The 15,207-nt window shown below is 42.1% G+C and overlaps 1 protein-coding gene across 2 annotated transcripts in view; it reads left to right on the forward strand.

Moving 5' to 3' along the window:
- The window catches only part of nadsyn1 (NAD synthetase 1), a 55,572-nt gene that overhangs the window by 7,733 nt on the left and 32,632 nt on the right, over positions 1-15,207 (forward strand). For both annotated transcript variants that reach the window (XM_078415525.1, XM_078415527.1), the window contains 4 exons: positions 1,682-1,735; positions 4,698-4,787; positions 8,419-8,470; positions 14,531-14,619. In XM_078415525.1, the coding sequence (XP_078271651.1) occupies positions 1,682-1,735; positions 4,698-4,787; positions 8,419-8,470; positions 14,531-14,619 (285 nt within the window). The remainder of the gene's footprint in view (positions 1-1,681; positions 1,736-4,697; positions 4,788-8,418; positions 8,471-14,530; positions 14,620-15,207) is intronic.

The raw sequence follows: 15,207 nt of genomic DNA on the forward strand, positions 1-15,207 counted from the left end.
GGAGGGCGTGCAGCGTAGGTTTACTAGGTTAATTCCCGGAATGGCGGGACTATCATATGTTGAAAGACTGGAGCGACTAGGCTTGTATACACTGGAATTTAGAAGGATGAGAGGAGATCTTATCGAAACATATAAGATTATTAAGGGGTTGGACACGTTAAAGGCAGAAAACATGTTCCCAATGTTGGGGGAGTCTAGAACAAGGGGCCACAGTTTAAGAATAAGGGGTAGGCCATTTAGAACTGAGATGAGGAAAAACTTTTTCAGTCGGAGAGTTGTGAATCTGTGGAATTCTCTGCCTCAGAAGGTAGTGGAGGCCAATTCTCTGAATGCATTCAAGAGAGAGCTAGATAGAGCACTTAAGGATAGCGGAGTCAGGGGGTATGGGGAGAAGGCAGGAACGGGGTACTGATTGAGAATGGTCAGCCATGATCACATTGAATGGCGGTGCTGGCTCGAAGGGGCGAATGGCCTCCTCCTGCACCTATTGTCTCTTGTCTATTGTAGACACAAAATGCTGGAGTAACTCAGTGGGTCAGGCAGCACCTCAGGAGAGAAGGAATGGGTGACGTTAGTTTAGTTCAGGGAAGAAGGGTCTCGACCCGAACCGTCACCCATTCCTTCTCTCCTGAGATGCTGCCTGACCCGCTGAGTTACTCCAGCATTTTGTGTGTGCACATTCAATGTTATTCTATTGCGGATATTATTTCACAATTATGTTAAAGCATGTATGGAAATAAATCAAATGGTATTTTTAAATAAGTAAATTGGATTCACTGCGACTGAAGACACAGAGTGCTGGATTAGCTCAGGCAGCATCTCAGATGAAGACAAAAAGTACAAACAAGGAACTGCAGATGCTGGTTTATACCAAAGACAGACACAAAGTGTTGGAGTAACTGAAGCATCTCTGGAGAAAAAGGATGGGTGACGTTTTGGGTCGGGACAGTCTGAAGATGCCTCACCCATCCTTTTTCGTCAGAGATGCTGCCTGACCCACCTGAGTTAATCTGAGCTGTATCTCTAAAGTCTAAAGAATGAAATCTGAAAATCCTGATAGGAGTCAGTTTCTGTTCGAGAGAGGTGAACAGAGTTGGCATTTTTTTAAACTGGCAATCTTTTGTTCTAACTTTCAGACAGTCCAATAGTTTCCTGGCCAGCATTTCCGATCCAAGATCTTATTTTCAGATTTATTTGATTTTTAATGGTGCATTTTGTACTCCTTGTCGCTGGGCGCTAATGCTTTAAACCTGAGAGGTCCAGCGTGGAAACAGTCCCTACGGCCCACCGAGTCCGTCCCACTAGTGATCACCCCGTACACTAGGAGTGTCCTACTCGCTAGTAATGTACAATTTTAACAAAGCCAATGACCTACAAATCTATACGTCCTTGGAGTGTGGACTGGAGGAAACTGGAGCAACCGAAGAAAACCCACGTGGCCACGGGGAGAACGTACAAACTCCACACAGACAGCGCCCGTCGTCGGGATCAAACCTGGCTCTCTGGTGCTGAAAGGCAGCAACTCTACCGCTGTGCCACTGTGCCGCCCATTAATTTAGCCACATTACTGCCATCCCTACTGCTAAGAGATTAAAAAAACAATTTGTTAAAAAGATTGGTTGAATAAGATAAGGTTCGTGAGTCATTGGTTGAAGCTCTCCATCTTTTTCTTGCACTGCAGGCCAGTCATGCACAGAGGTTCCCTCTACAACTGCAGGGTGATCTTTCTCAACAGGTAAGTTGGAACTTTACTGCTTTGGTTTGTGTTAGATGTTCTCATGGTTTTGGTGAACGTTGTCCAGGTCCACCACTGATTTTTCCGGCCGTTGATGGTCCGGCGCCTCCTTTAATCCGGACAAAATTACGAGAGCATTGCGTGTGGTGCGCGCGCTCTTTTGAGACGTGTGCCTCCATCGTGAAAGAGTTCATTGTTGACTTCTTTGATCATTGTTAGTTCTTCATTTGGGTTTCTAGCAGTGCCTGGTGCTTTAGAGACACGGGAGGGGTATAATTAGTGGGTCAGAGGTGTATTGTTGAATTATTATTACGTGACCTCTGTGTAAAATGGATAATCCGGCCAATCTCTGGAACCAAGGGTGCCGGAAAAACGATGGTGTACCTGTACAACCTTTTTATCTTTATCATTCTCTGCACCCTTTCAAGCTTGACAACATCTTCCCTTTCACATCGTGCCCAAAACTGAACATAATATTCTAAGTGTGTGTACCCGACCTATTCCTCTCATGATTTTGTACACCTCTATAAGATCACCCCTCATCCTCCCACGCTGCAAGGAATAGAGTCCCAGCCTTCTCAACCTCTCCCTTTAGTTCAGTCCCTCCAGTCCTGGCAACATCCTGGTCAATAGACAATGGACAATAGGTGCAGGGGTATCTGCTCCGAGCCCTTTCAAGCGTGACAACATCTTTCCAATAACATGGTGAAAGAAATAGTCTACTAAATGTGGCCTGACTAACATCTCAAAATGGAATGATATTATCCAAACTCTTTGTACTTTAGAAACGCACTTTATATCGGAGAGTGGGTTCTGATTCAGGACAATAGACAATAGACAATAGGTGGTGCAGTTAATAATGAAGTCGATTTTCAAAGTCTACAGAGAGACTTGGGCCTTTTGGAAGGGTGGGCTGAAAGATGGCAGATGGAGTTTAATGCTGATAAGTGTGAGGTGCTGCATTTTGGTAGGACAAATCAAAATAGGACGTACAGGGTAAATGGTAGGGAATTGAGGAATGCAGTGGAACAGAGGGATCTGGGAATAACTGTGCATTGTTCCCTGAAGGTGGAATCTCATGTGGATAGGGTGGTAAAGAAGGCGTTTGGTATGCTTCATAAATCAGAGCATCGAATATAGAAGTTGGGATGTAATGTTGAAATTGTACAGGGCATTGGTGAGGCCGAATCTGGAGTATGGTGTGCAGTTCTGGTCGCCAAATTATAGGAAGGATGTCGACAAAATGGAGAGGGTACAGAGGAGATTTACTAGAATGTTGCCTGGGTTTCAGCATTTAAGCTACAGAGAGAGGTTGAACAGGTTGGGTCTTTATTCTTTGGAGCGTAGAAGGTTGAGGGGGGACTTGATAGAGGTTTTAAAATTTTTAAGAGGGACGGACAGAGTTGACGTGGGTAGGCTTTTCCCTTTGAGAGTGGGGAAGATTCCAACAAGGGGACATAACTTCAGAATTAAGGGACAAAAGTTTAGGGGTAACAAGAGGGGTAACCTCTTTACTCAGAGAGTGGTGGCTGTGTGGAATGAGCTTCCGGTGGAAGTGGTGGAGGCAGGCTCGATTTTATTATTTAAGAGTAAATTGGATAGGTATATGGATGGGAGGGGATTGGAGGGTTATGGTCTGAGTGCAGGTAGATGAGACTAGGTCAGAGAAAGTGGTCGGTGTGGACTGGTAGGGCCGAACGGGCCTGTTTCCGTGCTGTAATTGTTATATGGTTATAGACAATAGGTGCAGGAGAAGGCCATTCGGCCCTTCGAGCCAGCACCGCCATTCAATGTGATCATGGCTGATCATTCTAAATCAGTACCCCATTACTGCCTTCTCCCCATACCCCCTGACTCCGCTATCCTTAAGAGCTCTATCTAGCTCTCTCTTGAATGCATTCAGAGAATTGGCCTCCACTGCCTTCTGAGGCAGAGAATTCCACAAATTCACAACTCTCTGACTGAAAAAGTTTTTCCTCATCTCAGTTCTAAATGGCCTACCCCTTATTCTTAAACTGTGGCCCCTTGTTCTGGACTTCCCCAACATTGGGAACATGTTTCCTGCCTCTAACGTGTCCAACCCCTTAATAATCTTATACGCTTCGATAAGATCCTTCTAAATTCCAGTGTATACAAGCCTAGTCACTCCAGTCTTTCAACATATGACAGTCCCGCCAAAGCACTGTTGGTGGCATGAAGTTGTCTATAATGGGTCCCATCGGAATTGGAGGCCATTTTGTTGTCCTCTGAAGTTGTATTCTGAACTTCTGAAGGCCAGCCCAGTAGTGCACGCCATTTCAAAATGTACTCTGCCAGGTTTTTGCCGCATTTTCAAAGTCCCAGCTGCAGGTGGCCACACAGTCCCATTGTAGCCGTCGCCTCCATTGGATCATCCCACCAACCATCGTCCCTCTCCTTGCCAGGCCACCCTCAGCCTCCAGGTTTGGGCATCACTGGTCTATTGTCCGGATTGTTTTTACTGATTTTTATTTTAGTTTAGTTTAGAGATACAGCGTGGTAACGGGCCCTTCGGCCCTCTGTGTCCGCACCGACAAGCAATCCACACACACACACACACACACACACACACATCCACACACATCCACACACACACACACACACACACACACACACACACACACACACACACACACACACACACACACACACACACACACACACACACACACACACGACAATTTTACATTTATACCAAGCCGATTAACCTACAAACCTGTACCTCTTTGGAGCGTGGGTGGAAACCGAAGATCTCGGAGAAAACCCACGCAGTCACGGGGAGAACGTACCAACTCCGTTTTAGACAGCATCCCGTGGTCGGGATTGAACCTGGGTCTCTGGCGAGGCGAGGCAACATCGCTATCGCTGTGCCACTTGATGTGTTTGTGTTTTTTTTCAATCGTAAAGAAGATGAATAATAATTCTGTTGCTGTTAATGTTATAGGAAAATTTTGTTAATAAGACCAAAGATGATGATGGCTAACACAGGCAACTACAGGGAATTACGTTGGTTTCGCCCTTGGAACAAACAAAGGTAAGGCCAAATGCTCCTTGCATCTGAACTGACATTAGGACCCAACTGTTATGTTGCTCTTCCTGAAACTAGATCTGAACTGTTGTGCAGGAGTCATGAGCTCAGCCACTTTAAGGTGAGGGGGAAAGATTGAGTGGTGAAGGAACCTGAGGGGAAACTTCTTTACACAAAGAGTGGTGGGTGTATGGAACAAGCTGCCTGTGGAAGTAGTTGAGGCAGGGACTCTCGCCCGTTTAAGAGGCATTTGGATAGGTGCATGGATAGGATAGATCGAGAGGGAACAAGACCAAACACAGGCAGGTGGGACTGGTGTAGATGGGGCATGTTGGTCAGTGTGGGCAAGTTGGGCCGAAGGGCCTGTTTCTGTGCCGTATGACTATGACTCTAAGATACTCCCTGCACACCAGGGTTAGTGTTAGAATTTACAGAGGGCCAATCAACCTTAAAACCTACACGTCTTTGGGATGTGGGAGGAGACCGGAGCACCCAAAAGAAACCCACACAGTCCCAGGGAGAACATGCAAATTGCACACAGACAGCACCAAAGGTCAGGTTACCCGCTGCGCCACCGTGCTGCCCTAAGCTTTAGCTTTGTGAAGCTGAGAATGGGCAATGAGCTGAGGCAATGGCTAAAAAAGGATCAGAGACGAGCTAATCTTATGTGAATTAGACGCTGTGTTGTTTAGGTTGTTATTGTCACATAACCGAGGTACAGTGAAAAGCATTTTTGCTGGCTGCTCTCCCGTCATACATGATCCCGACTATACATGATTACAATTAGGCTGCCACCAGTGTACAGATACAGGATAAAGAAGGATGAGAGGGGATCTTATCGAAACGTATAAGATTATTAAGGGGTTGGACACGTTAGAGGCAGGAAACATGTTCCCAATGTTGGGGGAGTCCAGAACAAGGGGCCACAGTTTAAGAATAAGGGGTAGGCCATTTAGAACTGAGACGAGGAAAAACTTTTTCAGTCAGAGAGTTGTGAATCTGTGGAATTCTCTGCCTCAGAAGGCAGTGGAGGCCAATTCTCTGAAGGCATTCAAGAGAGAGCTAGATAGAGCTCTTAAGGATAGCGGAGTCAGGGGGTATGGGGAGAAGGCAGGAACGGGGTACTGATTGTGAATGATCAGCCATGATCACATTGAATGGCGGTGCTGGCTCGAAGGGCCGAATGTCCTCCTCCTGCACCTATTGTCTATAAAGGGGTATAACATTAGTGCAAGTCCAGTAAAATCCGATTAAAGATAGTCCGAGGGTCTCCAGTGAGGTAGATGGGAGGTCAGGACCGCTCTCTAATTGGTGAGAGGGTACTTTAATTGCCTGATAACAGCTGGGAAGAAACTGTTCCTGAAACAGGGGAGGTTTAAAGCCCGGTGGGAGTGGGGAGAAGAGGGAGAGAGTGGGGTGCAACCCGTCCATGAATATGTTGGTGGGCTTTGCCGAGGCAGCGGGAGGTGTAGATGGCGGGAATGGAAGGGAGGTTGGTTTGCGCGATGGACCGGGCTGCGTCCACAACTCTGCAATCTCTCGCGGTCTTGGGTGGAGACCGCCCCGTGTGTATCGGACTCCATGGTGTTGGACTTGGATTGGTACAAAATGTCAACCAGGTTCGATGAGTTTGGTTTATTTACTTATTTTGTCTCGTTTATTGTCACGTGTAACGAGGTAGAGTGAAAAGCTTGTGTTGCGTGCTAACCTGTCAGCAGAAAGACAATACATGATTACAATCAAGCCGTTCACGGGTGTACAGATACATGGTAAAGGGAATAATGTTGAGTGCAAGATAAAGCCAGTAAAGTCCGACCAAAGATAGTCCGAGTGTCTCCAAAGAGGTAGGTAGTATTTCAGGACTGATCTCAAATTGTTGGGTGAGATAAGAAACATCGACTTCTCCAACTTTAGATAGTTCCTCTGTCCCTCTCTTCCTCTCCCCCTTCCCAGATCTCCCTCTATCTTCCTGTCTCCACCTATATCCTTCCTTTGTCCCGCCCCCCTGACATCAGTCTGAAGAAGGGTCTCGACCCGAAACGTCACCCATTCCTTCTGTCCTGAGATGCTGCCTGACCTGCTGAGTTACTCCGGCATTTTGTGATCAAATTGTTGGGTGGTTAGCAGTGGCTGGGTTAAGTTTGAATTAACTTTTAACTTTTAATATCCAAGCAAACTTATGAGTTAAACTTCTCTGCATCATCGCAGTGATCAATGCATCAATATGTGGATGGTGTTGGATGTGAACACTGTGCTCATTGTGTGATAAAATTATCAACAATAATGCATAATTTACCAATTATGATGTGGGGGCAGGAACAGCTCGAAACTTTATCATGTTTATTTAAGTGTGTGATGTTTTATCAGTTTGAACAAATCGAGAATAGTGTTTTGATAATGCCCTTGCAATCACTCCTCCTTTGTCACCTGATCTTTTGCATGTTTGTATTACGCTTAAATGAAAAGCAATGTTGGAACAACGACCGTAAAAATACTTGTCAGGAACATTACATATTGGAGCCAAAATGTCAAAGTTCTGAATTGACCTTTCCAAAAAGAAAAGCAATGGTAAAAAGCAGATAAGAAAATGTGAATAGAGGGAGATAGGGCATGGCAACAGGCCCTTCGGCCCACTGAGTCCATGCCGACCATCGATCACCCGTTCACACTAGTTATTTAGCACACTAGGGGCAATTTACAGAGGGCTAATTAACCTTCAGACCCGAGCTTCTCTGGGATGTGGGAGGAAACCGGAGCACCTGGAGGAAACACACGTCGTCGCAGGGAGAACGTACAAACTCCACACGGACAGCACCCGAGGTCAGAATCGGACCCGGGTCTCTGTTTCAGTTTAGTTTATTGTCACGTGTACCGAGTTACAGTGAAAGGCTTTTGTTACGTGCTAACCAGTCAGCAGGGAGACAATGCATGATCACAATCGTTAACAAAATAATGTTGAACGACTGGAGCGACTAGGCTTGTATACACTGGAATTTAGAGGGATGAGAGGGAATCTTATCGAAACATGTAAGATTATTAAGGGGTTAGACACGTTAGAGGCAGGAAACATGTTCCCAATGTTGGGGGAGTCCAGAACCAGGGGCCACAGTTTAAGAATAAGGGGTAGGCCATTTAGAATGGAAATGAGGAAAAACCTTTTCAGTCAGAGAGTTGTAAATCTGTGGAATTCTCTGCCTCAGAAGGCAGTGGAGGCCAATTCTCTGAATGCATTCAAGAGAGAGCTAGATAGAGCTCTTAAGGATAGCGGAGTCAGGAGTTATGGGGAGAAGGCAGGAACGGGGTACTGATTGAGAATGATCAGCCATGATCACATTGAATGGTGGTGCTGGCTCGAAGGGCCGAATGGCCTACTCCTGCACCTATTGTCTATTGGCTATAATGTTTAGTGCAAGGTAAAGCCAGCAGCTATACCACTGCGCTGCCCTTTGGACAGAATAAACCTTGGACAGGGTCCATCAGCTTAAAGGGCATTGTGTTGGCCTCACAAAAGTAATCTGGATTGACATAATTGGAGCAGTACCACTGGAATAATTCAATTTGCAATGTTTAAAAGCTTCTGTATAATGAAGCATTTCTGTGCAAATAATTTTAGTGATCATTCTTTTATTATTCATAGGGAAATAGAGGAGCATTACCTACCAGAAATAATCCAGTCGGTGACAGGACAGGTGAGCTGAACCGGGGCACTACATTTTTTTTGGGGGGGAGGAATATTGTCATAGAATTGATTTTAGAATGGGTGATACCCACATCCCACAATCTGAGCAGTCTTGAACTATTATTTCCCTCATTGAACTAAACTGAACGATAAAATGTCAGACAGAATCCAGGCGTCAACCAAACTCATCCCACCGCAACCAGAGAGCAGCGCTGAACTACTATCTACCTCTTTGGTGACCCTTGCACTATCCTTGATTGGACTTTGCTGGCTTTACCTTGCACTAAACATTGTTCTCTTATCATGTATCTATACACTGTAAACGGCTCGATTGTAATCGTGTATTGTCTTTCTGCTGACTGCACGCAGCACGCAACAGAAGCCTTTCGCTGCACATGACAATAAACTGAACTGGAAGGAACTGAAATGAGTTAATAAAATAAAGGGTTTAGGGTTAGGCAAACGCAGGCTCGGCGATCGCTTCGCTCAACACCTGCGCTCGGTCCGCGTTGACCAAACTGATCTCCCGATGGCCGAGCACTTCAATTCCCCCTCCCATTCCCAGTCTGACCTTTCTGTCATGGGCCTCCTCCAGTGCCATAGTGAGGCCCACCGGAAATTGGAGGAACAGCACCTCATATTTCGCCTGGGCAGTTTGCAGCCCAGTGGTATGAACATCGACTTCTCCAACTTTAGATAGTTCCTCTGTCCCTCCCTTCCCCTCCTCCTTCCCAGTTCTCCCTCTATCTTCCTGTCTCTACCTATATCCTTCCTTTGTCCCGACCCCCTGACATCAGTCTGAAGAAGGGTCTCGACCTGAAACGTCGCCCATTCCTTCTCTCCCGAGATGCTGCCTGACTTGCTGAGTTACTCCAGCATTTTGTGAATAAAATAAACCAATCTGTCAAGGTCCAGAAACAAAGTGGGAGCATTGGTGGAGGTTTTTACGTTCCAAAATGGCTGTACTTCATTCTTGAGAATTTAGTGTACAGTCCGTTCCCCGACTTAAGTAATGGTTACCTTCTGTGAACCCTTGTGTAAGTCAGATTTTACAGAAGTTGGAATCACCATCCCCATCCCCATCCCCTGCCCAAAGTAACTCGCTGTGTTTGAAGAAAGGTCTCGACGTGAAATGTCACCCATCCATGTCCTCCAGTGATGCTGCCTGGCCCACTGAGTGACTCCAGCACTTTACAGAGTCGTAGAGTCATACAGTGTGGAAACAGACCCTTCGGCCGAACTTGCCCACACCGACCAACAAGCCCCATCTACGCTAGTCCTACCTGCCTGCGTTTGGCCCATATCCCTCTAAGCCTATCCAATGTTTATTAAACAGTGCTTCAACTTCCTCCTCCTGCAGCTCATTCCTTACACCCACCACCCTTTGTGTATAAAAAAAAATTCTCCCTCGGGTTCCTATTAAATCTTCTCCCCTCACCTTCAAACTGTGCCCTCTCGTTCTCAATTCCGCTCCTCTGGGGAAAATACACTGTGCAATCACTCTATCTATTCCTCTCACAATATTGTACATCTCTCTCAGATTACCTATCATCCTGCACTCCAAGGAATAAAGTCCTAGCCTATAGCCCAGGCACTTGAATCCTGGCAACATCCTTGTAAATCTGCAGCCTTTCCAGCTTGACAACATCATATGGTGACTACAACTGAACACAATACTCCAAAGATAGACACAAAATGCTGGAATAACTCAGCGGGACAGGCAGCATCTCTGGAGAGGTGTTTTGGGTCGAGACCCTTCTTCTTCAGACTTCAGACTCGACCCCAAATGTCACCCATTCCTTCTCACCAGAGATGCTGTCTTTTGTCTCTTATCTTCGGTGTAAACCAGCATCTGCAGTTCCTTCCTACACAATACTCTAAATGTGGCCTCTCTAATGTCTTGGCCAACTGTAACATGACCTCCCAACTTCTTTTTTTTTATTTTTATTTTTTATTTTTGAAAAGCATATGTACAAATCGAAATAAGAAAAAACACATTTGTTACAAAGTTCTTACATAGCTTCAATTTTTAAATTTTTGAAGAGAGAAAGTAAAAATAAAAATATAAAACTATAAACTTGGGGAGAGAGAGAGTAAGAGGGTTAAAAAAAAAAGAAAAAAGGATCTAACAATAAAAATTAACGGGAGTAGATCCGGGAGACAAAAACCACAGCTGTACATCCAACCCCCCACTCAAGTTTCAACTTTTTATTTAAATTTTTTTTTTAATTTTAGTCCTGTGCCAAGCCCATTTACTTTTCTAAAAATTCAATAAATGGAGACCATATTTTTAAAAATAACTCAGGTTTGTCGATTAAGGCAAACCTTATTTTTTCCAAATGCAGGGTCTCTGTCATTTCCATAGTCCACATTTTAATTGTGGGGGTTATTGGTTTTTTCCAAAATTTAAGTATTAGTTTTTTCGCAGTTATTAGACTGTAATCAAGAAAATGTACCTGACTTACTGTAAAATTTATAGTATGTTCTGATAATCCTAATATAATTAATTTTGGGTCCATATCTAATTTTTTATTAATAACTTTAGAAACTATTTTTAAAATCTCCAACCAGAAGTTTTGCATTTTTATACAAGTTACGAAAATATGAGTTAAATTAGCTTCTTGAAATTGACATTTATCACACATAGGAGAGATACTAGGAAAAATCCTATTTAATTTCGTCTTCGAATAATGTAATCTATGTATTATTTTAAATTGTATTAGGGAATGTCTAGTATTCAATGAACATTGATGTATATGTTGTAAACTTTCATCCCATATATCTTGCATTATAACTTGATTCAATTCGTCCTCCCATGCTCGTCTATAAGATTCTGATGACGGAATGTCAATGTCAAGGAGAATATTGTAAATAAAAGATATTAATTTATTTGAGTTATAATGTCGATTCAGGCATACATCAAGTATTTCTGGACCTCTAAACTTATATTCTTGCATGTGTGATTTTACATAATCTCTAAGTTGTAAATATCTAAAATAATTATTAACATGTAATCCGTACTTCTGCTGTAACTCCTGAAACGAAAGAAAAGTTCCCTTATGATAAAGATCTCCCACCCTTTTGATTCCATAACTTTTCCATTGAGCAAAGCCTCTATCTAAGACAGACGGTTTAAAAGAAGGATTATTCGCAATAGGAAGGAAAACAGATAATTTACTCAATTTTAACGTAAGCTTTAATTGTTTCCAGGTACGGATAACACTATGTATAATGGAATTACCTCCATATGTTTTTTTATTTAAATTTATTGGAGCTAAGAGGATCGCACCAATATCGAATGGTAAACAATCCTCTTTCTCCATCTTTAACCAATCCGGTTGTTGATCAGAATCATCCAACCAGCAGGTTATATTTTTAATATTAACCGCCCAATAATAAAATAAAAAGTTAGGTAAAGCAATTCCTCCATTAATTTTAGACTTACATAAGTGTCTTTTATTTATTCTATGAATCTTGTAGTCCCAAATAAAATTAGTAACAATTGAATCAATTTTTAAAAAAAACTTTTTTGGAAGGTAGATCGGAATTGCTTGAAATAAGTATAGTAGCTGTGGCAGAAAGATCATCTTTATAGCATTACTACGACCAACTAATGATATAGGAAGTGTTTTCCAAAATTGGATATTTCTGTGTAATTTAACAAGTAAAGGAGGAAAATTTGATTTAAATAAAGAAGTATATTTCCTAGTCACGTAAATTCCAAGATATTTAAACTTTTCATAGGCAATTTTGAAAGGAAATTGTTGAAGTATGGCCGGATTATGCTCCATTATTGGCATAATTTCACTTTTATACCAGTTAATTCTATAACCTGAAAATGAACCAAATTGAGTTATGAGATTTAATAAATTCGGAATGCTAATTTCTGGCTTTGTAATATATATTAATACATCATCCGCATATAAAGAAATTTTATTGGTTGTATGTTTAGTGTTGTAGCCATAAATATGTGAATTTGATCTAATACTCTCAGCAAGTGGTTCTATAATTAGGGCAAATAAAAGTGGTGATAGTGGACATCCTTGTCTACAACCCCTAGCTAAATGAAATTTAGATGACAGCATTTGATTAGTTAATATTCTAGCTGTTGGGGATGTATATAAAAGTTTCACCCATGCACAAAAATTTTCACCTAGTTGAAATTTTTCCATCACTGAGAAAAGATAAGGCCATTCTACTTGATCAAATGCTTTTTCAGCATCTAGCGAGATGATTGCTAAATCTTCATTTAATAATCTATTTGAATAAATTATATTAAACAAGCGTCTCAAATTGAAAAATGAATATCGTTTGGCTATAAAGCCTGATTGATCGGGGTGTATCAATTTGTCTATAACTAGACTTAATCTCTGAGCTAAGGTTTTCGCTAATATCTTCTGATCAGTATTTAAAAGCGCTATCGCCCTATACGAACCAGGGTCTTCAGAATCCTTATCTTTTTTAGGAATGAGGATTATTGTTGATTCAGTCAGAGTTTGTGGCAATCTCTGTTGTTTAAAGGCGTGACTATATACAGTTTGCAAACGTGGAGAGATCAAACCACTGAATTTTTTATAAAACTCATTATTTAAGCCATCAGGGCCAGGAGTCTTCCCATTTTTCATGGATTTAATAGTCTCTTCAACATCTTTCATAGTTATTTCTGCGCCCAGTAAATTTCTATCACTCACATTCAAACCAGGAAGGTTACATTCCTGCAAAAACTTTTGCATCTGCGCAGAAGTATCTGTTATTTTTGATGAATATAATGACTGATAAAATTGCAAAAATCTCTGATTAATATCCTTAGGTAGTTTAAGCAAATCTCCATTTTCTGATCTAATTTTATGAATTGTAGAATCATCATCTAATTTACGGAGTTGACGTGCTAGCAATTTCTGTGGTTTATCTCCAAATTCAAAATGTTTTTGTTTAGTATATTGAAAAAGCCTTCAAATATGAGCTGAAAGGATATAATTTAACTTATATTTGAGAACTGCAATTTTATTATGTATTTCAATAGAGGGAGCGATGGCATTTGTTATGTCTAACTGTCTTATCTGACTTTCCAGATCATTCTGTTCAGCTCGGTTCTTCTTGTTTTGAGACGCTTGAAAAGCAATAATACATCCTCTCACAAACGCTTTAAATGTTTCCCAAAGCAGGGACGCAGGTGTTTCAGGAAGGTCATTTGCGTTAAAAAAAATCTCAAATTGCGATTTAAGATAGTCATAACATGCTTTTTCATTTAAGATTTGCGGGTTAAATCTCCAATTAGTCTGTTTCCCCATTGCTCCTTGGAGTTTTACCCTAAATGTTAAAGGGGCATGATCGGATATAATAATATTATGATATTTTGAATTATATGTATAAGGAATAAGTTTGGAGTCCACCAAGAAATAATCAATTCTTGAATAAGTTTTATGCACAGGTGAATAAAATGAATACTCTCGGCCTGAAGGATTATCAATCCTCCAAACATCTTTTATATTTGCATTATTTATATAAGAGTTTAATAATTCACACGACTTGGATTTTGTTTTCCTTTGAGTTGAAGATCTATCCAAATAAGGATCTAATGTACAATTTAAATCTCCTCCAATTATCAAATTATATTGTCCAAATTCTGGAATGGTATTAAATATTTTTAAAAAAAATAACGGATTATCAAAATTTGGTGCGTAGACATTCACCAATATCAATTTTGTAGAATATAGTTCTCCCACTAATATAACACTCCCAACTTCTATACTCGTGACCTCTCAACATCTGTGCTATAATATTAATCGTCTCAGCGGCATCTGGTTGCATCCAGGGCACTTTCTGTGGCGCATGGCCTCCTGGGTAAGCACCGCCGCCATTGCCGGCTTGTTTTCAATATAAACTTGAGTGATCGTACAGCGTTGCGGACATTACAAACTGCCTTGATTGCACTAGGGGACTGGGTGCAGAAATGTTTATGTAAGTGCAGGTTTACGAAGCTGAACTATTACTTAAGTTGGGGAATGTCTGTATTGGAATGACAAATGAACGTGGAAGGTAATAACAAAATTCATGTTCTTCTTTAAAGGAAACAGTACCATTTGGTGATGCCGTCTTGGCAACAAAGGATACCTGCCTCGGTAGTGAAATATGTGAGGAGCTCTGGGCTGCTAACAGGTAGACACTTTTCCATTTGCGTTGCACTTTTCGCAGGCTCTTTTGCAGGGATCTTATCGAAACATATAAGATTATGGGGATCTTATCGAAACGTATAAGATTATTAAGAGGTTGGACACGTTAGAGGCAGGAAACATGTTCCCAATGTTGGGGGAGTCCAGAACAAGGGGCCACAGTTTAAGAATAAGGGGTCGGCCATTTAGAACGGAGTCAGAGAGTTGTGAATCTGTGGAATTCTCTGCCTCAGAAGGCAGTGGAGGCCAATTCTCTGAATGCATTCAAGAGAGAGCGAGATAGAGCTCTTAAGGATAGCGGAGTCAGGGGGTATGGGGAGAAGACAGGAACGGGGTACTGATTTAGAATGATCAGCCATGATCACATTGAATGGCAGTGCTGGCTCGAAGGGCCGAATGGCCTACTCCTGCGCCTATTTTCTATTGGCTCATTGTGTCCCAAAGTATTGCATAGCCTGCAGAACTTTTTTTAAATGTGTCCGTGGTCAAAATTGAAGAAATGCCACAGCCAAACTCTCGTAAGTGGCACAGCATTTGTTCAATTTAGTTTTTTTTAAAGATTAGAGATACGGCC

The sequence above is a fragment of the Rhinoraja longicauda genome, chromosome 18 (assembly GCF_053455715.1).
Source record: "Rhinoraja longicauda isolate Sanriku21f chromosome 18, sRhiLon1.1, whole genome shotgun sequence".
NCBI lineage: Eukaryota > Metazoa > Chordata > Chondrichthyes > Rajiformes > Arhynchobatidae > Rhinoraja > Rhinoraja longicauda.